The sequence below is a fragment of the Crocodylus siamensis genome, chromosome 4, assembly GCF_052110815.1.
Source record: "Crocodylus siamensis isolate JL-2025a chromosome 4, ASM5211081v1, whole genome shotgun sequence".
NCBI classification, from domain to species: Eukaryota; Metazoa; Chordata; order Crocodylia; family Crocodylidae; genus Crocodylus; species Crocodylus siamensis.
In genome coordinates, this window is record NC_143398.1 from 73899805 (window position 1) to 73923925 (window position 24121).

Genomic DNA, 24121 nt, shown 5'->3' on the forward strand with positions numbered 1-24121 from the left:
AACGGTCACAAGCTGGCAGAGGGTAGGTTTAGGTTAGATGTCAGGAGGCGCTACTTCACAGTCAGGGTGGCTAGGGTCTGGAACCAACTTCCAAGACAAGTGGTGCAGGCTCCTGCCCTGGGGGGTTTTTAAGAGGAGGTTAGATGTACACCTTGCTGGGGTCGTTTGACCCCAGTACTCTTTCCTGCCATGGCAGGGGGTCGGACTAGATGAACTGCTCAGGTCCCTTCCAACCCTAGAAACTATGAAACTATAATATGTATGAAATTGCTTTCCTTAGTCCTATCAGAAATCACTGTTGTAGAATCATTGCATGTTTACGGTGGTGCCAATGAAAAGAAAATTAAGAGTGAAATTGTAAACATAGAATTCCAGGATACTCAATTTTCAGATGCACCATACTAATAGGAGATGAGCAAGCTGCTTGGAAAGATATGGTATTGGTCTGTATTTTGGCCTGCTTTATGTGAAACAACATGTGGTATGTGAAAGTATCTATAATTGCAACAGTAGTTTCTATTGCTTTCTTAATGTTGTGTGGATCCTGACCTGCAGTTGTGTGACTAGGCATGGGTGAATGGAGTATAAGCCCCAGGAGGGCCCTGAGGAGCTGAGATGGGACAGCAGCAGCTGTTACCAGCAGTTTTTGGAGAGACCCTGGCATAGCAGCAGTCCCTGCCAGTGTGTGAAGAGATGATGCTAGAGCCGCAACAGCTGGTCTTTGAGTCTGTTGGATGCTGCCTTCTCTCTTTACCATTGCTCTCTTTCATCTCTGTCTAGGGCAGCAATTTGCTATGCTAGTTATGCTCCAGGAGTCCTGTCTCCAGGGCAGCCCACTAAGCAGACTGCTGGGAAACTTGGATCTCTAAGGAGTCATGGGGAGCTAGTGACCTTAGGAACCACAGCTTCCATTTTCTGTCAGGCAAGCTGCTAAGGAATAGAAATCAGGAGCTTTCACTTCAATTTTTTGTATAAAAATAAACATTTTGAGGCAAATTTGTTACTTTCCCATGGAATTCGTTGATTTTATGGAAAGGCATTCTGGCAGGAAATTCCTGGCCTGCTCTGATTTGTACTTCCACCATCAATGTTCATCATCAAAATCTACTCAATGTTAAAATCCAGGTAGCTCAAGGAAGTAGAATTACTTTGACTTCATTAGAAATATCCTGATTAGCTCATTTTGAGTGTCCTGAAACTGGTTGTGTAACTTTAAAAATCACTTGGCCGTACTGCATGACATCCTGTAAATAACAGGAACAATTCTACATGGCAATCACACTGTAATGAAACATGGCCCATTGGTTAGAAAGGCTCTGTTGTTAATAAATATGAGAGAATATATAGGGAGTCATTGAATGGGTTTCCTTTGAAGCAGGGCTTTAAAGCACTGTCAGAGTGACTCATGCTGTGTATCCAGTTTCCTATAAGCTCTATCCTTCAGCTTCACATGCGTATACAATTTTGAGGGGCTTCCTCCTCCATCCTTCTTTCCTTCCTTCCTGTGTAGTGCTATTTGTCCTTAGGCAGGAATAAGCAGACAGATTTGCTCGCAACTTGCTCCAGTCTCTGTCACTCATTTATTGTTATAACCCTTCACCCTCTCCCTGCACATATAATCAGTTTGACTGACTATAGCATAGCAGGAATCATCCAGCCTTCAGAGCATTGGCCTTTAAGAATCTTTAGCACTGTTACCATCAGCAATTTCCAGAGCTTCCCCTGCATCTTTTAGAGAGAATCTCTAAAACCGTTGCCCTACATGCAGCTGACTTACTCTTGATTGTTAATACCCATCACTGATCTAGTAATAAGCAATAGTCGTTAACCACTGGATGCCTTGTATTGTTGCAGATAGGTTAGCAGTCATATCTACCTAGATATTATGAGTGGGAGAAGTACTAGGGCCTGATCCCTAGCCCTTAAGTCAATGGGGAAAATCCTGTTAATTTCAGAGTATTCTTGATTAGGCTCATCAGTACTGTACTACCTTTTCAGACAGGGATTTCCTAATGAAAAAATGGTTTGGATGTACTCTGACATGCCTATTTTGCTAAGATGCTCTGACTCTGCTTTCTTAACGTAATGTGTGTGTGTTTAATATCATTATGGCTGTGAATCTGTAATCAAGAAAAATGTGTTATATTGATTGCAAAACATTCTCTTTTTTGTTCCCAAATGCTGTCTACCAGCAGTTGTCTGTGATCCTGGATGGAAACAGTTAAAAATAGTGTAATTCAAGCATGTTAGGCCCTCGATGTGTGCAAAGATAAACTGGTAATGATAGGGCCAAAAGTTTTAGAGAAAATATAAGTGCAACGAGCTAATGCATCCAACATAGCTGGTGCTAGCTGAGAGGTGTAAAACAGAAGTGATTAGGAAGTTAAACATAGTTTAAGTTCTAGGGGCTTCTTTTCTACCCTGTCTTTTATGTTACTGTATTTTTTTCTTTTTTTCTTTCCTTTTTTGGAACATAAATTTCTTTTCAGAAGCAGAAGACCAGCTGTGATGGTAACACTGGCATAATGAACAGTGAAATGTATGTTAGTCTGAAGTGGAGTAGAAGGTTTGCAAGGTATAAACTAACTGGGGGGGAGGAGGAAGAGAAGGAGAGAGAAGGAAAGAGGGGGAGAGAGAGAGTATATGAAATGTATATTATATTGTATACTACTGTATTTATATATCTATTTTGGGTAATCTGTAAGGTGAAAAACTACCCTGGCTTCTAAAATAAGTACAGTATCTTTTAGGAGATTCTGGAAGTTGGGAAGAAGTCTTAGAGCTGAGATCCACAAGCTTGTTCATGGTTGGGCTACCCAAGGACTGGCATGGAAGGAAAGAGGTATCTTGCAAGTGAATGTTTTCAGGCAGCCATATTGCCTACATTTGTGCAAAGAACCTACTTCCTGCCTATAGTCTAGCACACCAAGACACTGTAGAGTCATAGGTGTTTGCTGCCTAAGTCTGTACCGGAGCTTAGTGTTATTTTAGGTAGAAAAATGATAGTATAGTAATGTCATACATGACATTCAGAACTTTCAGTTAGTAACTAAAATGCATCCTGTTCACTCTGCTTTTCAAATCACTGTCTGTGTTATCTGTATCATTTTGTCTTTTTAAAACATAATTTCACTCAAATTTTAACATATCATATCTTTCACACTTTGATCAGTGTAAAGTGACATGTTGGCATTTGTGGTCTCTTCAGATTAATGACCATGATGAGTCATGGATGGGTGGGAGACTTTATAAAACTGTGGGCTTGTCAGATATTTCTTCAAAATTCATCCTCTCTGGTAAAAATGACAGGATATGGTTGCCACAACTTCTATTATCTAGGCTTCTTATAAGAAATGTTTGTAGGTAATGAACCAATAAAATATTTTAATATAGCATATTATTATGTAACGTATGTTAATGTATATGGGATAGACTACACACACACACACACACACACATATACATTTATCTATGCCATATACTATATCTATCTGTCTGTCTATTTATCTATCTAAAATGTATGCATGTATGTATGTATGTATGTATATGTGTGTGTGTATTCATATTCCTTATATAAACTAAAATATCATTCCATAAATTTGTGCTATTAGGGATACTGGGCTTTTCTACACGCTCATTAATGTGCCATAATTAGCGCTAAATGCAGTAGTGCTGGCATATACCTTTTTGTGATGCAGTACCATGCATTACCACAGTTTTTGCCGCCCACTCTAATATGCAGTAAAATTAATCTACTGCGTCTTTAGTATCTCATGTAGACGCACCTGTCCCAGCCGCCTGCGGAGGGTTTAGATTGAGAGTGTGGTCAGGGGTAGAAAGGTAAGAAAGATTTATTGACTTAAAAAACCCCACAACTACACGTAGTAACAAGACACACGATGACAGACAAAAGCAATTCGCATCAGCAACTTATTGGCAGTTCCTCTGATGCCTGATACACAGCAAGCTTCTCTTTCCACAAAGTTCAGCAAGGTTAGGCATCCCCGAGCAACGATGTCTGAGGGGTGCCAGGAAGGACCCTGGAATGCAATTCTTGGGCTCCTCGAGGTCCATGGGCCCACTGATCCAGGCAACAGCTAACTAATCCTTTTCACAGAGCTGCATCTTCCTTCTGAATGGTTTTCAAATATTTTAGCTAATCTATAGCTTCTGAAGGACACTGATAATGTATGACCACTTAGATTCCTTTTTCTTCAACTGTTCATAGACTGACCAATAGCAGTACAAGTCTTGCATTTCTTTAATAAGGTAATTTTAACTGCTCCACAGGGCCTTACTACTTCTAGGCTTTGGTAAATTTACTAGGCCTTACTTTATACAAGGCCTTACTACATTTTAAACTATAATTAGGCTTCTAGCAACAACTTATAGCGTAATAGCTAAACAAATACAGAAAAACACTTGGTCTAATCTTCATAGAGCCTTCAGCAAGCACTTTTTTCACACAGACATACTTTTCAGCTGCCAGAGAACCCACTGTCATTTAAAACAACATATTTTCATTGTTGTTGTCAGGATATAATATGCTAGGTTTAGGCCAAAGAACTGAAACAATTGGGGGTTTTATAGTAGTTCTTTGCCCCAGTGTTAAGACTCAAGGTTGTTCTTTCATCCATGATCTGAGCAGATATTGTTACTAATCTTCAGTTCACACATTTTTAAAGGCCAAATTGACCCCTTTACTGAGGTTTGGTTTATTAAAGAAAAACCTGCAGCACCCTTATAGGCTCGGCAGTGCTACGTTGGTTAGCACTACAGAAGAAAGAGACTTGGGGGTCATCATTGACCACAAGATGAACATGAGCCTGCAATGCGATGCAGCGGCTAGTAAAGCGACCAAAATGCTGGCTTGCATCCATAGATGCTTCTCGAGCAAATCCCGGGACGTCATTCTCCCCTTGTACTCGGCCTTGGTGAGGCCGCAGCTGGAGTACTGCGTCCAGTTTTGGGCTCCACAATTCAAAAAGGATGTGGAGAAGCTTGAGAGAGTCCAGAGGAGAGCCACGCGCATGATCAGAGGTCAGGAAAACAGATCTTACGATGACAGGCTGAGAGCTCTTTAGCCTGGAAAAGCGCAGGCTCAGGGGTGATCTGATGGCCACCTATAAGTTTATCAGGGGTGACCACCAGGATCTGGGGGAACATCTGTTCACCAGAGCGCCCCAAGGGATGACGAGGTTGAACAGTCACAAACTCCTGCAAGACCGTTTCAGGCTGGACATAAGGAAGAATTTCTTTACTGTCCGAGCCCCCAAGGTCTGGAACAGTCTGCCAGCGGAGGTGGTTCAAGCACCTACATTGAACACCTTCAAGAGTAAATTGGATGCTTATCTTGCTGGGATCCTATGACCCCAGCTGACTTCCTGCCCTTTGGGCAGGGGGCTGGACTCGATGATCTCCCGAGGTCCCTTCCAGCCCTAATGTCTATGAAATCTATGAAACCCAGAAATAGTAACAATACAAAAAAATTCATTTCCAGGTTCTTTTTTAGGACCGCTGTGCCTAAAACCTAGGCCCTTTCTTCCTGGAGTACCACTCTTACCACCTTTTATAAAAGTTGCTGATTTTATTATACCAGCAAAAACTGTTTAATGTTTTCACAGCAGAATTAGTATTTCTTAGCAGAAACAGAGAAGAGAAGAGTCAGGTGTCAACCTAGTAAGTAGGGGCTAAATGCAGGTGGTTGCCATTGCTATTGAGAATAGTGACTGAAAAAATATAAATCTGCGGGACTTGTTGCCAAATATTCACACCAGAGCTGCTGTTTTACTTGACTCTCAACCATACCCTAAACAGATCTAGGGCCCTGATTTTCTATTACACCTGACCTATGCTTTAAGCCACCTTTGTTCTTGCATAATGTAATACATTAAGATGCAGCTCCTTATTAAACTTACCAATATAACTAAACAAATACAGGCATACCTCGGAGGTATTGCAGGTTCGGTTCCAGACCACCGCAATAATGTGAATATCGCAATAAAGCGAGTCACACGAATTTTTTGGTTTCCCAGTGCATATAAAAGTTATGTTTACACTATACTATAGTCTATTAAGTGTGCAATAGCATTATGTCTAAAAAAACAATGTACATACTTTAATTAAAAAATACTTTATTGCTAAAAAATGCTAACCATCATCTGAGCCTTCAGCGAGTCATAATCTTTTTGCTGGTGGAGGGTCTTGCCTCGATGTTGATGGCTGCTGACTGATCAGGGTGGTGGTTGCTGAAGGTTGGGGTGGCTGTGGCAATTTCTTAAAATAAGACAACAATGAAGTTTGCTGCATTGATTGACTCTTCGTTTCATGAAAGATTTCTCTGTAGCATGCGATGCTGTTTGATAGCATTTTACCCACAGTAGAACTTCTTTCAAAAGATCACAGATCACCATAACAAATATAATTATAATGAAAAAGTTTGAAATATTGCGAGAATTACCAAAATGTGACACAGGGACACGAAGTGAGCAAATGCTGTTGGAAAAATGGCGCCGATGGAAAAATGACGCCGATAGACTTGCTCGACACAGGGTTGCCACAAACCTTCAATTTGTAAAAAAAAATGCAATATCTGTGAAGTGCAATAAAGTGAAGCGCAATAAAATGAGGTATGCCTGTATCAGGGAGCTCCTCTTGAAATTTCTGTGTGTTTATTAGTTTGAATGGTAATGAAGAACACAGCCAGATATGGTGAATAACAGCTCTTTATAGATATATTGTAAGAAGGGAGGACTTTTTTGGGAGGTATTATTTAGGTCCATATTTTGTGTCTACACTAGACCTATAGCTGCAAATCTGAATATTTGTGCCTGTCTCGCTACCATATTGCAAGTCCAAATCAGATATTTGGAGGTGCAAGTACTTGTATATTGGCCTGAAATTCTTTTTGCAGGCAAATGTAAGTCCTAGGACTTGGCTATTCTGAAAAATTATCCCAAGTTTCTTCCTAAAATACTTTCTAGTAAATGAAACAAATTTCAGCACAGTCCATTATTTCATAATCTGTACATCACATTATTCATACAGACTGCCCATTGTGTTTATTCATACTTTGCCAATTACTATGTTTTTTTCCCTACATGTTCTGTTTGCATTCATTAACTCATAGTTTGCTGGTAAGTGTTTTCTGTGCATGTTCAAAGAAATCCTTTAATTCAATTTCTCTGTTTCTTCTCATACAGTCTGACAGCCAGATATGCAACTCAATCTAATCACAGTGGAATTGCAACCAGTCAAAAAAAGACTTCTAGGTCAGTTAAAATCTCTAATTTATTGCTTGTTAGTGATACTCCAGCTAGCCAATGCCCAATGGTATTTTATCCTTTGGAAATAAATGGATACTAAGCACTGTGTATTTGTGTTGTAAATGCAAGCTTTGCAACATTAAGCTTTGTCATGGAAAGGCCTTCCACCTGGAAAAAAAAGAAGATTTGCACAGTGTCTTTAGTCATATTCCTGGTTGCTGTGTATCCTGTATCTTTGTACCCTGCATGTAAAATACCAGCTTTGAGGGATTAGTGGAGGTAGGGATTTTAGTGCTCTTCAGCTTCTGGTTCAAATCCTTCCTTTGCTTATAAGTAAAAATGTGTTTGGAAGTCCACCCTAATTCTTTATAGACATTTTGTCCACATCTTAAAATTATCACACAGGTTGTTTAAGGAGCCCAGGAATGGAGAAGCAAAGATTTAAAGGAAAAAGGATCACTGACTCTCTCTACTCCTCTGGGAGGAGCCTGGTGCTACTCATGAATTACTCAGGTTTGGAACACAAAAGCACCACAGTTCAGGCTTGACAGAGCCATGTGCAGACACTGCTGTGTTTTTCAGTTTTAGTCAGTACTGTTAGTATCTTATGTTCATGAGCACTAAAATCCAGCAAAAAGTTCCTGGAAAGAAATACCTGAATTGTTTTTACTCCTGTTGTCAGTTTGGTTTAATTTGTTTATTAATTACACTGTTTACTGTACAGTTCATTGCTGAGAGCAATGAACTATAAATCATGTAATCCACACTAAAGTTTGCATTGTATAATACAGAGCACTAACACAGTCTGAGATGCTGGTGATAGCTTGCAGTGAGCTATACCAGAGTGCAGCTGCTTTGTACCTGTGATCATAGGTCTTCAGTTTCCTTTATTGCTGACGCTCCTGTCTTGTCCACTATTCAACGTATGTGAGGGCCAATGGTCTTATTGTCTAATACTTTAACTCTGTAACAGTGTTTCCAAGGCCCCGATCAGAGGTATGTGATCTGTCCCTTACCTGTTACTTCCTACTTTGCATTTCCGTAGTTGCTTAACATGATTCTGCAAAAGCTATTTGAAAATAAAATTCAATTAAACTATGACTGTCAGTGAAGCAAACTGGAAAGGGTGTAGAGTAAATGACCTCATGTATGATGTACTTACTGTTTCAATTTCTAGGGTTCTGGTATGTAAAATATGTGCTTAACTACTTTACATTTTAACAGAACAGATGAGTTTCCAGTGTTACACATGCCTTCTCATTGCTTTTTTCATTACCTTTGACAAATGATCTCAAGGCTCTTGCTGTCTGTCAAATTAGGGTAATGAGAAAGAGCAAATGGATTTTTAAGTTTGTTTTAGTGCATTCTTCAGGGAACAGAAGATCACTAGAACTCATGGGTCATGGAAAAGGTTAGAATGCATACAGCTGCAGAGTAGAGACAGTCTGCTCCGGTCTCAGTGCAGAGACTAGAGGTGCAGGCTGGTGGCCAGAATGAGCTATAAAAATAACAAATGGATTAGCATTCTGAGGCTTAAATTGGTATTATAACAGAATGTGAAGCTGTTTATATAAGATATCTAATGAAACTAAAATGACTTTATATTTCTAATGTACCAGCGTATTAAGCAAAACATTTCTAAACATATAGCATTTTGAAATTCTTTGTAATGTTATATCTTCCACCTTTTTTATACTGTATTTCCATAGGATGGCACTCGCATCATTTGATAACTCTAAAATAATTTGTTTTGTTATTAGCTGATGCTAATCACACTCCAGTAATTGATCATTATCAGAATGTGGGTATTGCTTTCCTTTAGTAAAGGCCTGTGGAGGATTTAAGCATTTTATTGCTTGTCATATTAAAAAAAGTGGGGGGGAGGGAGAGTTAATTTCAGTGTTAATACAGAATATTTGAGGTGAGCATCTATTAAATAATTGTGCATCATGGAACTGCAAAAACCAGAATAGAGTACAGGCTAGTATATACTACAGACAATGGTTCATAATTTTTTCATCGCATTACTGCACAGCAAGGTTCAGATGGTGGCAGCAAATACTAACAAATGAACTGGATAGTCTGTGTATATTCTTACATAGGAGATATATTGATATATCAATAGATCTATATAGATACATCTCTATATATAGATCTATCTATATATCTCCTATGTAAGAGATATATATTCTGTATATCTATACATATCCATATATCCTATGTAAGAGAGATATATCTGATATATCTAGATAGATAGATATCTCTATATCTATATAAATATATATGGATATATTTATATAGCTATAGTTATACACACACCTACTTCAACATTTAGTTTCAGTATTCTCCATTTGAAATAATAAACATGCAAAACACTAGTAGATGGAGCTACTAACCAATATTTATTCAAAATGTTTGACAGCAGAAGATGAATAAAAGTGGCTCTTGTGCTAAACACAGCTAAGTACAATATTTACTAGTCAGAGATTTGGGGTATTTTTTTCAAATGTTTTATTTTCAGGGTTGTTAGTTTTATTATATTTACACCACAAAACAAACTTGATGCATTTAAATGAAGTTGACACTATGCTCTAAAAGCACATTTAGGTGAATCTAAAAGCACATTTAGGTGAATCTGTTGTAGCAATGTTAATGGCAAATGCAAAGCATCCTTATGTGTCCTGTGATGCTATAAAGCATCATTTTCCCTTTTGTGTGTTTGAGGATAATTTTTTATTTTCACTGTCAAGTCTAACTAATTTGAATCCTCTTGTTCATTGTTGCTACGTGAACTCATTGTTGCTGGTATTGTATTTGGGTCTAATACTTGATGAACTGGCTTCTTCCATATGTTGGCATCATGTGCAACAAAGTAATTTCTGATTATGCTGTTCCAGGCTTCCAGGGCCCTCAAGGGTGCCAGCTGCAGGCAGCAGTACCAAGGTCCAGGGAGCTTCTAATTTAAATCGGAGAAGTCAGAGCTTTAACAGCATTGACAAAAATAAGCCTCCACAATATGCAAATGGCAATGATAAAGGTAAGCATTTTAAAAACCTACACATTTCTGTGCATAGACATTACAAAAGAAAAGCAGCATGCCAATTCTGGAAAACAGAAGTGGATTCACTATTAAGAGATGGGCTAGGAATGTTGTATTACTCTTATGATGTGATATAGGGTTACGCTGGATTTTAGTTTTGTAGCTGAATTGGGACTAAATTCAGGCTTTGGGTTAATCAACTGTGAAATCTTGTGAGTTGCAATTGATTTTAGCTCATACCTGTCCAAATCTCATGAGAGAAACCAACTATAAGATGAAATGAAATTGCATTGTGGAAATACTGGGAAAGTCTTAAAGCCTTTTGGAATCTATAAGAAGACTTTCCATGGACTGCAGCACTGGGGACAGAAATTACACATATGCCAGTATCAGTGATCAAAAACTGGTTCAAATCTGTAACACAACAGAAGTTCAATGCACATAAACCACTTTCAAAATGGCTGAAACTGGTTTAAGATAAACCTGGAAGGATGTAGTATTAGACTTAACTAATTCAGGTTAAATAGGTCTATTGAACTTCTGTCCCAGATCCCCTCCAGATTCAAATTAACTCACAGTCCCCCAGCATCCCAAGATTCTTTGCACCTCCCCGGCTATCCTCCCCGTCATCCCCTTGCAGAGTGGGCAGGATAGCCTTTGCCCAAGCTGTCAGTTCCAGCCCAGCATAGAGGTGTCCTCTAGACCCCCTCCCTCAGCTTCTGGTCTGGGCCACTGTAGGCATGTTGCTGCACTTCCAGAATCAAAAGTGAATGTCTGTTTACTTGCTTATCCATTCAATCTACACAGTTTAGACTAACCTGTGAAGACTGAATCCATTGAGCCTTGGGTTTTTTGACTGTCTGTACTTAGCCCAGTAGATTTTGGCTCAGGTCCCCTGTAGAATAGGTGGGTTTAATGGGATTTCAAACCAGAAACAAATTAATCTGGACCTGGGGATTCAAAATTACATGCAACTTGTTGAACTGTTCCTGGGGTCTGAATTCAAGGTTCATATTTTGCCACCTCCTCGAGTACAACTGCCATGTCCAGATTTTGAATTTTGCAAAGGGATGGGGGGTACAGATGGTGTGGTGCATCACCACGTATCAAAACATGTTTTTCTTTAGTTAAAAATAAACTAAAAGCTTTACTAATGTGGTAGGAGCTAAGGTTCTATTATTAAGGTTAAGACTGAAACAAAAATAAATACAACTTCATTAGAATGAGTTAAAAACAATCTGTAGAGCTGTGACGTGGGAGCTTCATTAACAAGAGCAGGTAACAGATGGCAGCTTTGCAGAACAGTGGATGGCTCGATTGGTCAAGACCATTGAAAAGAAGACAGCATTGTTAACACCTGTGGCATGAGGAGTTTAGAAGGGATCAGTAGATCATAAGGAGCCATGAATTCAATTGACTGTCTCGCTGCTGCCTGAACAGAAATGCTGCTGCTGCTTCTAGGAAGTTGGTTTTAAACTATATGTGGACTGGGAATCAAAGGGGAACAGGGGCACGCAAAGACTGCAAATTCACCAGAGCATCCTCTGGGAACTGTTCCTGCAAGCTGCCATTTTGTCTACTGATTAGTTTACTTCCATCTTCAAATATGCTACTTTCTGATCTCTTACTTACGCTGTGGAGCCATTGCGACCTTCTTTGTTCTCTCTGCCAGAAAGAATAATGTGAAAATTCCACTGCTCTACTCTTCCTTTTTTCTCCATGTAATGAACAGCATTTTATTCATCATCTCTGGCTTAGACTATAGTTCAAAATGATACAATATACATAGTAGCCATTCGCATCCTTGGGGTCTGTGGGAGGAACAAATATGCAGTGAATGTAGTTCATCCAAGCAATAGGCAGCTATCCAGATTTTTTTTTTTTTTTTTTTTGCAAAATTCTGATGAGCACACTTTGCCCCTAGCAGGATCTGAAGATATAAACCCATTCTTTCAATAGCTATTTTATTATTTTTACTGTGAGGGATAAGTGTTTTGGATAGGTCTATGGTAAATTGTATTTTATCAAGGGTTTGTTTATGGCAAAAATTAAAATTATGGAGTATACAGAGCATGTGTTGAGCAGAGACAGTAGAATTCACAAATACCACAGGAAAGTTATGAACTAGGAGATATGACTGCTTGAATGTGAAGGTAGGTACAGTAGTTTAGGTTTGAGAGAGACTATCTGATTTTGACATTGGTACAAAACTATATAAAACTGAAATTACTAATAGGTGGGATTGTTTTTTCTCCATATTTCAAGATTTTAATTTTCTTAGTTCATTACTTGAAAAATGTTTTTGGACTGCTATGGTTAGCCTTGCAGTGAACATTTTATGTGGCATTTTGTGTGATGGATTTTCTTTACTTTCCCATTTCTTCCATGTGCAGAATAAGAACCTTGATGAGATTTTTAGTGAAGTCATTGCTTGCAAGAGGATAAGGGCTGCTTTGTTTGTATATAATCATTCGATTCATTTTACAGGCTATAGAAAAAGTAATGTTGCATATCTATGGAGTACTTTATTTCAAAATATTCTGTTTCTGCTCTTTTTACTTACTTTCAGTAACAACCGTGTGAATGCAAAAACATTGGTTTTACATGAAAACATAGGCAACTGCCAATTTCTTTTACAAACATATGTATAAAATCAAATTTTAATGAAGGAAAACAACCATTAATAGTACTGGGTTAGCAAAATTATGTTTTATTTAATATCCCAAAACAACAAATGGAAAACAAACCCATCACAATATACCCTGTCAGTTCTTTACATGCACCAAACTTTTTTTTAAAGTTAATTACTGTGATGTACATTTTTTAATATTGCTCTGGCATTTTCAAGTAGCAATTTGTGTTTTGCATATATAACATGGGCATCATTTTCTAGAAACATTTATTACAGGACAACCTTTTCCCCCTAACATTCCTACTACTAAGTAATAATAATAATTGACATTTAGCACTGAAGGAGATTTCCATAGCTGTGCAGCCCACAAAATTGAGATCTGTCTTTTTCATTTACTATTTTTTACCTGGGTTATAGCCATTTTAGTAAGGTATACAGTGCTTTCAAAATATTAGCTGGAATGCCCCGAGTATTGGTCATTCTGGTAGGTAAGTATTATATTTGACTTTACAGATAGATAAGCAAGGCAGAGATGCTAAACAGCTTGCATTGTATGAGCAGGCATTATAACTCAGGAGCACCAAACTGCTATTTCTGGGCTCAGACCACTACTAGTAGCATTTATCTACCATGTCTCTCTGCAGTACAACTCTGTACATGCCAGTATTAAGTAAGCATGAGTGTAGTATGGAGTGCTTTTTACAGGGAACATTTTCAGGAAATAGTAGTAACTGGAACTCTAGCTGCTGTATAATTAACAAGATTTCTGACTCAGTGACTGTTAGGGATGATCATACATCTACAGATTAAGGAATGCAGTGCAACCAGGTATGGACTCAAAATCAGGTATGATCAAAATCCTTATTCAAAATTTGGCTGTTGTTGGACCTTTTTTTGGGCTTAATTTATGCTTTATAATAATTTCTGTAATTTCTGTATATTGTATCACATGGGGAGTTACTCACCCAGGTGAATTCCTGCCCCTCTTGAAACCAGCAGAACTTTGCCATTTATTTCGATAGAGCCAGGATTTTATCTACAAACTCATTCAGCCACAGATGGATAGGTAAATGTTACTTTATGTTGCTTCAATTAAGATTTGCAGTCCTGAGTACATAGTATATTCCAAAGATAGGGTGTCACTGAACCAGTCTGTGTTGGCCAAAGGAACTATGTTTTTTGGAGTGGTTTCTGTCTTTTTGGAACATCTGATTCTGAATGAAAAAATTAGAAAATGGTACTAATATTTCTTTGATTTTTAAATAATGTAGATAAAGACATTTAAATTATTTCCTTCCCCCTTGTTTGGAAAAGAGCACTGAAATATGTTTATCCTTATATCTGCTGGCTCTTTGACCACACCTCGTGTATCAGTTTAATTATTTTAGTCAGTGTTGTTATAATGGTACTTATTCTTATGTTTTATTTTAAACTAAATCACAAAGCAACAGACTGAAGTGTGTTTACTGTGATTACTAAATGTACCACATTTTGAGAACCACATACAGCATTAAAGGATTGGATTGACTGGAAAAATAGATTTTTTTCCTCTGAGATTAGGAAAGACAAATGTCCCAATTAACATTCTTCCTATGTTGTACCTGAAAAAAAAGACTTTTTGAGAATTTAAGAATATAACACTTCAGGATTTGAAAGCATCTCCATAGTCATGAATTCAATCCCCAGCTGTTACAAGCCACATCATTATATCATCCTGTTCATAAACTTACCAAGCTTATGAAGCTTATGTGGGGTTTAAACTACCCAAATCTTTTGTAGTAAAAATGAGTCATCTGAGACCTCATTTTAAAAAAAAGTGCCTAGTAAAAGTGAATGATGAACTGATGACCGTGTGTGTCTAGTATAAGGCATTTTGGCCTATTTTTAGGTAAGTTTATGCAGTTTTTCCTTGAAAAAATGTTAAAGCAGTAGTAAGTTTCCAAAGTGGACCAAACTGGCTTGATGGACTGCTTATCATCCAGGGGTCTCATGTTCATTGTCAACAATATATTGGATAGCTGAAATTAGCTTCCAGACCCAGCCTTTGCAAAGCCCACGTTGAAGTGGAAATGGTCCTTCATATATCTGAGAAACTTTCTGAAGTATTAGAAAGGGATTAGAAAAGGTCTCACAATAAAAACACCTTGGCCCTTACAGAGCTCTCCAGATTTAGCAGCATAGTATACTTGATCATCATTATATTGCATCAGATTTCTTGTTTAGCTACTCATCCCTTTATACATAGTAAAATATTTAAGCTATTTCTAAACACAAAGACCAAAATGCTACAATCACAACTAAGACCCTACAGTTGCAACTTTAGAGCACATATTCCACCCCCTCCCAATTCCTTTTTACACTTCAGAGGGTGAATATTTTTGACAAACTTAAAACTGTAACCCTCTCTTCACTTTGAGGGCGTAGAACATTTCCAGTTGTGCACCTCAGTTGACTAAAAGGGACTACAGAAGTGCGTGTAATTCTGTGTGATACAGAACTTGGCTTGGAGATACTGCACTGCTCTTCAGGTAGACAAAAGTGACTATTTCTACCATTGCGCAGAAGTAGCCAAAGTATTTTGTATGGGGGAAATGTCTATAGCTGTGTTTTTCCCTAATATGCAGCTGGGCTTCAGAGGAAGACTGGAAATGTTATGTGAAAAATCCCCAAGTATAGGTCTATCCTATTGAGAAAAATACAGATTTATTAATACTAATTCATGTCTTATTTTGTGTTAATTATCTTATTAGGTGACATGGGGCAAAGCCTGGCAGGATTCTAATGTTGACTACTGTGAAAATATCTGTATGCAGAAGAGTTAGTGCAAGGTTCAAGTTTTCTATCCTGACAGAAGGAGTATTCTAATGGTTCAGAGCTGGTTACTGATCTAGTAACATGTCCTTCCATAGATTTCTGCCACTGAAATGCCTCTTTTATATAATCCTGCAATCTTTATGATCTTAGCAGGAATAATCTAGGCAAGATAAGCGGAGGGGAAGGGTTAGGTAGGTAGTTGTTTACAAACAAACCAGCTGCAACTGAACTGTTATGAACTGAATACCAAAACACAACCATGCTTTTAGTTTGGGACAGCATTCCTACCTATTTCTAGAATGGGAGCTATAGAAAGGACTTTAAACTGATTGAATAGATGTGTTACATGCTGGAGCAGAAGTTAACCCCTTACGTATATACTTCAAAATATAGCTATGTTAGTAGCTCATAAAATTTAGCTTGATCATTGCTGGTTTTTTGTCATGTTTAGATCAGATTTTGGTGCAATTTTATAATTTTGGAATGAACACTTGGTGACAGATTCTCTTCCAACTATTAGGTGCTTATACAGACTTAGGCACTTTAAGCATGATTCTGTTTCCCCCCAAAACACTGTTAATATAAAGGTGACAGTGCCTCTTTTTCTATATTGCTTTTTTTTTTACTTAAGGATAAGATGGCAGTATGTTATAAAAGTAGATTCATTAATGGATTTTCAGGGACTTGAACAGGGTGGAATAGAATAATATTTAGGTGCGTAAGTCCACTTAGATGCCTAATGAAGTGGAATAAAAACTGGAACTTGCTGTTCTTACTGTTCTAGTAATTCCCAAAATAGATTAGTTTGTGCCTCAGTGGCTGTGTCTGCATGTGCAATTAATTTGAAGCAATAAAGTCCAGCATACTGTGCTGGAGTTTATTGCTCTAGGGCACACCGTTTGAATGTAAGCCCAGGACTGCAGCACGTTGAGTTGGGTCGGAGCAGCCCAGGCTGCTCTGACCCGGCTCAGTAAGCTGTAGAGCAGCTGGCTGAAGCAAGAGGGTGCTCCAGTGTGGAGTTAGCCAGAAGGCAAACTCTGCACTGAAGCACTCTTACACCCCAGTCAGCCCCATCAACATCTACATGAGCGCTGCTGTGGAGTAAAAAGTCTGCAGCAGAGTAATACTTGTATTTACAAGTACTAATCTGCAGCAGATTTTATTAGTTTCCTATGGCCTAATAGGGCTGCACATGTAGATGCAAAGACATTTATTGTGGAGATAATTGGGCAACTCCCCAGTAAACATCTTGTGTAGACGTGCCCTGTATCACAAAACAGCTTTCAAATAAAATGCAGAATAATTTAATTTTAACCAATATATTAGTATACAATTGAGAAGAAAAAAGGAGAATAGAATCTGAATAGGGTCTGGTCTTTTTTCTTAATCTAAGCACTGAAAAACATTAATTACAGAGGCAGACAAGGTTCTTTGAGTTAATCTGATATCTTTTATTAAACCAACTAAAATAGTTGGAAACATTCTTCTTTGCAAGCTTTCAGATACAAACACCCTTTTTCAATCAGAGGAATCATCTACAGTTGTTTGGTGCTTTTCCTGGATGGGATAGAAGCTGGAAGCCAGTATGTAAGAATGCAGATCAGTGAAAATGCAAATGCCTGACAGTGAGGGTCAGAGGGGTGAGAAGGCAGGTGGGGGTGGGAGGAGGGAAACAGTGACCTGGTGATAAAGTGTAGCTGGTAAATTGTAGAGAGGTTACCTGGGGTATCAGATGTTAGGCAGGTTATAATGTGCCATAAATCCAATATCTGTATTTAGTCCATGATTTCTTGTAGCCAGTACATTGATGAAGTAGAGTGCATAGACTTGTCTGCAAATGATGTTTTGTAAATTCCCTTTGAAAATTAGAACAGAGAACATTTTATGTTCATTCCATATTGAAATTACCACAAGGTGGGGACAGATGTCATGTAATAACCAGCTTATCTGACTGATTATTCACAGCACACTGAAAGATTTCCTGGTTCAAGGAATACTTTAAATTGTGAAACAAGGCCATCCAGGTGCAGAAATAAATCATTTTACTCCATTTTGTTAATCACAAAGGCAGACTATTGGTAGCACACTGAAGCATGTCAGCAACTCTCCTAAGGAAAATTAAGGAAGTAGTTTAAATTAAAGATTAATTTAAGGTTAAAGCCTACACACTGTCTGCAATTTATCTGACATTGTTTACGATTTGTGACCTAAATAGTAAAGATGAAAGGGTGAGGCCTCTGAGACTACGATGTATAGAGTACAACAAGCTACTGATAAAACAACAAATGTAACTTTACTTTTCATGCTGTTTTCTGTTTATTACATAAGCTTATTATTACTCAAAAGTAGTCCAGAGACAAAGGTATAATAACAGTTTTCAAATATTCAAAAGACTGCTATAGAGACTAGAGAGAACAACTCCTCTTCTTTACCACTGAGACAATATGTATGTACAGCAGTAAAGAAGATTTTAAAATCTCAGAAAAAGCTTCCTAACTCTAAGAACCGTAGAATAATGGAAAAGCTGCCCAGGGAAGCTGCAGAATCTGCTTATTGAAGGAGAGGTAGGATACAGCTGGGATGGTTTAGGAATTGCATACCCTGTATTTTTGCAGAGCATTGCACTAAATGACCCCTGAGGTCCCCTTCAATCCTAGGGTTTTATGAAAAGGGAAAATGGTAAATATGGATTTTTAATCAATATTGTTTTTAAAGAAAATGAATGAAAGTTAAGATAAGAGTCCATGTACGTAGTGGCATGTAAGCGTTACTACCACAAAACATCCTGGAGTCATGCAGCAGAATATTGCTATATGTATTTTGGATATATTTTTAAGGTGGACTTTGATTTTATTATTTTCTGCACAACCCAAGACAAATCACGTCAGCTCCAATCTTCTGGTATAATTGAAGATCACCGAGTACAAGTCAAGCCATGAGTGCAAAGGCATTTACACCCGCACATATACACAGAGAGTCCTCAGTCACTATTTACTGAGCTTTTCCCTGGAATAAATTAAAGAAGCCCAAAGGCTTCTATAATCTGCACCATCTGTCTGTGGTCCCTAGGCTGTACTCCAACATCTGGTGCTCACCAGAAAATGTCATGAGGCCCAGCCACAACCCCTGCCCTGAAAGCTTGGAAGGGACAAGCTCCACAGCCATACTTTCAAGACAGGGACTTGAAGGCTTATTCATATTACTGGAAAGCAAAACCTATCACAAAGCATTCCCAGTTAAGAAGGACTTAAAGTCTGGCCTGTTTTAAAAACTACTGTAAGATGCATTTGCTAAACCTCTCTCTCATGCCAGCTGAACTTTGAAAAGCTTCCTTGAACCTGGAGATCTGAGTCCTCTGTGAAGTGTGCTGTGGACATGAGTATGCAGAGCTACTCGAGTTGTACAAGGTTTGCAAATGATGACGATGGATACTAGAAAATGCTTAGACAGCATTATGCAGCATCTATGTAAGATGGAGATGTGTTGGCCTGATAGATTGTTATGTAAATAAGATTTTTTTTTTCCATGAATCTATGGTGCGTCAGTGTTATCTCAGTTGTTAATGTTTACTGAGGCTCTATTTGTGCTACAGGGAAACAGAGGTTTGTTTTGCTTTGTTGTTGTTACTCTATCTTTGGGCCCCATTTTAAATCACATGTGCCACACTTGCCATTTGTGCCAGCATGTGGGAAATACCAGCGTATTCTGCTTTTGCTGAGGAATAATTAGTTTTTCCCTCCGAGTATCCACCAAAGCTTCTTTCACTCTTATGCAATGGTGACTTACAGAAATCCATGCTAAAAAAGAATGTGATGTTTGTATCCTTACAGTACAAGAGCTAGAACTGTGAATAGCCCTTGCTCAATGGATAAATGTTTTAGTGCCTTCATGTGCTGTATTATTCAGATTATTGTGTCCTTGGGCATTGACCTTGGCCTCCTGTCTGTATAAAAAGCACTACTGTACTTCTGGCACTGTATTAACTGACTAACTGTTGAATGTTTTGTAATTCCCCTTGAGGGTGATCAGCTACTCTGAAAGTGACACTGAATTATATGGGCAGACCTAGACTTCCTTTGATTTTCTCCTGATGTTCTGAACATTGATACAAAATGCATTAACAGGAAACATGTCATCTAAAGAAATTCAATGACGGTTTAGAGGACATCATTGGTTAGGGGTTTAATCACCATTAACACTTCACTTCTCTGAGGCCCCAGAGTGATATTAGTTAACCAACAGTGTGTTCAGATATTCAGAATGTGGGCTTTCATACAACAGAGCACATTTCCAGTGCATATGTTTTTCATACATCAGTATGTTTTGCTTGCTAAGGCAAACAGCTTGTTTTGAAAAGAAAATTATGGTTACAGTTTAAAATATCTCTGTTGATTATTTGACAGAGAGCCTAATTCTTCTTTATACTAACGCTGCTTGCACTGTTCTGGCAATGCAAAATGTCTTAAAGTACCAGAACAGGATACATGAGTCTTAGAATACATGAGAATCAGTCCCAAAATAATGATCAGTGCTACAGCACTGCAGCACTAGCAGCTGCTTTCCAGTATTGTTATATATTGTCAGCAGTGAACCTTCTGGTGTATTTTCTCTTGTTTGGGAAAATGCACTGTAATCAAACATCTGTTGCCAGTTTTATCAGTGACCAAAAGTGGACCAAAAGGTAAAATTAAATTGGATGTTTTAGAGCAGAGGCCCAGAAAAATATAAGTATTGGCTTGATGTACTTGCTTTAATAAACAAAGGCAATATCCTCAGAGTCAGAAGTGGAATTCACAACCCCCAAGATAGGTGTTTAACTTCCCTATATATTCACTGGGGAAAGTCACGCCTTTATTTTGGGATTCACGACACTCGGAATGGAAATGCCTAAGTCAGTCCTGTGATGAGGTCAGTACATCAAGAGAAGGCAGTTCTGAGTTTCAACCCTTGCTCAAAATACTGCTTATATGTTTTATCCAATGACTCTAATGAAAAATGCGGAACCAGAACTTAAGACTCCCTCTCAGGGAAGTGCCTTCATCACTGGACTACGGAGTTATGTTCTCTTGCTTGTTCTCCTTCTGGCCCTATATACCTTGTGTTCCTGTTTACAAAGGGCTTCAGTGTCAAAAGGAGGTGTGGTGAGTGCCCTAGTTCTAATTTTGCCCATAGTCTGGTGTTGAGGGCAAGCACACTCTCTTGGGAGATGAGAGATATGGTTTAACAACCTCCAGGCTCAAGAAGGTCTAGAACCCAGGTCTCCTGCTTCCAGGATACGTGCTCTAATCATTTGTCTTAGAAGGTGGCCAGCAGCCACCATCTCAGTTCTACTTTAATACATTTTAGGCAATTGAGTTACTTTGTGAATCTATGCCTATGATTAGTAGAAACTGCGTTTTCTATCAGGTTTTTAAATCTCCAACCTAGCTGTGCTTTTAAAAGCACAACTAGTAGGGGTATGACCTTACAGCAAGAGAAGGGGAAATAGTTCTCCCTTGGTTGCAATATCACTCCTGCATTATGAATAATGTGTAATTTCTTCTTTTGTTCTTTTATTAAAATAGATTCACCAAAAGGCCCTCACCCATCTACAGGCATGAATGGAAATGTGCAGCATCCCACCAGCACTGGGCAGCAGCAGGTCTCTGCCATACCCTCTCCAAGTGCCAGCAAGCCTTGGCGCAGCAAATCCATGAATGTCAAACACAGTGCCACCTCTACCATGCTGTCTGTGAAACAGCCTAGTCCCGCAACCTCCCCTACTCCATCTTCAGACAGGCTCAAGCCACCCCTTTCTGAAGGAACAAAACCCTCTTCTTCTGGACAGAAATCTATGCTGGAAAAATTCAAGCTGGTTAATGCTAGGACTGCTTTAAGATCCCCCTTGTCATCCAGTTCAGGACCCAGTGACAGTGGAAGAGAGGATGATACCTTTTCAGAGTGTGGTGAAATCGATGGCTTAAGCAGTGGGCTAAATAGTGGTGGTTCCACCAGTAGCAGTCCTAAAGTGTCACCTAAACTAGCTCCTCCAAAAGCTGGAAGCAAAAATCTCAGCAATAAAAAGTCTTTGCTACAGCCAAAGGACAAAGAGGAAAAGAACAGGGACAAAAATAAAGTTTGCACTGAGAAAACAGTAAAGGAAGAGAAGGACCAGACCACTGAAACATCTACAAAAAAGAGCTCAAAAATTGCAAGCTTGATCCCAAAAGGGAGCAAGACTGCAGCAGCCAAGAAGGAAAGTTTAATACCTTCCTCTAGTGGGATACCAAAACCGGGATCAAAGGTACCAACTGCAAAGCAGAGTGCTTCACCTACATGTGCAGGAAGTAAAGAGGCTGAAAAATTGAGGACTACAAAGGGCAACCAGTCCCAATCGGCAACAAAATCTCAACCTAATGAGAAAGCCTCCCCTTCCTGCAGTCTTGTCTGTTCTGAAGGCAAGGAAGCTAGCCCAGCTCTTACCCCTGGTCCCTCTGCAGCTCTTTCTGTTTCAGTGGCTGCAAGCAGTGGACAGGTCACAGGAAATGGCATTGTCCAGCTTCCTCAACAACAGCAATACAGTCATCCAAACACAGCCACAGTAGCTCCTTTCATTTATAGGTAAGGTCACTAAAAATAAATTGACTCATGTTATAATTTGCAAGCTGTGTAACCAAAGCTGGTAAAATAATCCAGTCCATGGTGAATCAAATATTTAAATGGTTGCTCTGTCTCTTTCTGGATTATACACAAACAAAAAGTTTTCCAGAATTTGTATACTATCTAAAATGTCTTTATGAATACTTTCTATGAGTAATTCTTAGTCTGTACATGTTATACGTGATCAGTTTGTGGACTGTGTTTACTATTTGAAGTGCCAGGTATTTTGATTAGTTACACAGGCCCTATATAAATTTATGTTTTGTGGTTGGAAGGTTACCATTCTTAAAATCCCAGATTTCTATCATGACACTGTATTTGCAAGTGTTCCTCAAATAAGCCTTTCTGAAATCAACCTAGAAGGTAACACAAGCAAGGTATGGCAGAAAAAGAGTATAAAAATTGTAAGTATTCACAACAATTTCAGTCTTGAGTACAGAGGCTTGCAAAGGTTGATTGTAAATCTAAGATTTTTTGTCTGTACTTTGCCACAGCATAACTTAAACCTGTGAGTTTCTGCTATAAGTTATGCACCTGATATATGCTATTAGGCCGACTGAGGCTCTGGTACACTGGAACTAATAAGGAAGAGTACTGTCACTTTTTTTATGGGATCAGGTTTTATATCCATGCATTGTAAAACAGCTAAAGAGAGAATAATGATTTTAACATTGTACAATAAGAAAACTATGCTAAGTGAAGGGACTGTGAAGGCTGGTTTGAGTAACAGCAATTGCATTTTAATAAGATTTCAGATGTCAGCTGTTGGTGGATTTTTAGCTCCAGCTATAGGTAGATGAAATATTTTAAAGGGGAAATACGATAAAATAACTATATTATTAAGTAGAAGAGACTATCATTTTGTTGTTTTTTCTTTGCAACCAGTATTGTGGGTACAAGTAGGCTAAAGAGGTGTTTAGAATAGGTCCTGAGGGAGTATACATGTAAAACTAAAGGCAGCTTCAAGAGCAATGAAGGATGAAAGATTGCCTTACTGTCTAAAGTAATTGTAAATAAAAACATAACTCTTAACTTTAATATGTAATAGCTAACCCCTTAAATTTCAATTAAATGCATGTTTAAGAGAGATGCTTAACTGACAAATGAATGCTTCTCAATAATTGATTGAAGATCACCTATTGTCATGTCAGTTGTATATGTAGCCTACAGTTCTGTATATAGGAAGGTGCACAAACGTGTGTGTGTGTATACATACACACATACACACCTTCCTGTATACAAAACTGTAGGCTGCATATATAACTGAAAGTGTTCCATGAGAAATGACAATAGGTGATTTGCAGTCAGTTATTGAGAAACATTCATAATTATACACACACACACACACACACACACACACACACATGCGCGCGCGTTTGTGCACCTTCCTGTATACAGAACTGTAGGCTGCATATATAACTGAAATTGTTTCATGAGAAATGACAGTAGGGGATATATATGTGTATGTATGTATGTATATGTATATGTGTGTGTGTGTGTGTGTGTGTATATATATATCTATAATATATATAAAATATATGTATGTATGCATGCACACACACACAGAGCACATACTGCTCTCAGAGGCAGAAAGAGTTGCTCCTGTCATTTAACATTTTACCACATATTAATGCCATTTCCTCACGTTATCATTTTTGTTATGCTTCATGAGGAAGCAAAGCTATATTTGGAATTTTAAAGGGCAATGCAAGCGAGCATCTGCTGGTAGAA

At 38.4% G+C, this 24121-nt stretch overlaps 1 protein-coding gene across 6 annotated transcripts in view; it reads left to right on the forward strand.

Annotated features, from left to right (window-relative positions):
* The window catches only part of NAV3 (neuron navigator 3), an 890338-nt gene that overhangs the window by 684542 nt on the left and 181675 nt on the right, over positions 1-24121 (forward strand). For all 6 annotated transcript variants that reach the window (XM_090042583.1, XM_090042584.1, XM_090042579.1 and 3 more), the window contains 3 exons: positions 7203-7271; positions 10163-10302; positions 21316-22351. In XM_090042583.1, the coding sequence (XP_089898709.1) occupies positions 7203-7271; positions 10163-10302; positions 21316-22351 (1245 nt within the window). The remainder of the gene's footprint in view (positions 1-7202; positions 7272-10162; positions 10303-21315; positions 22352-24121) is intronic.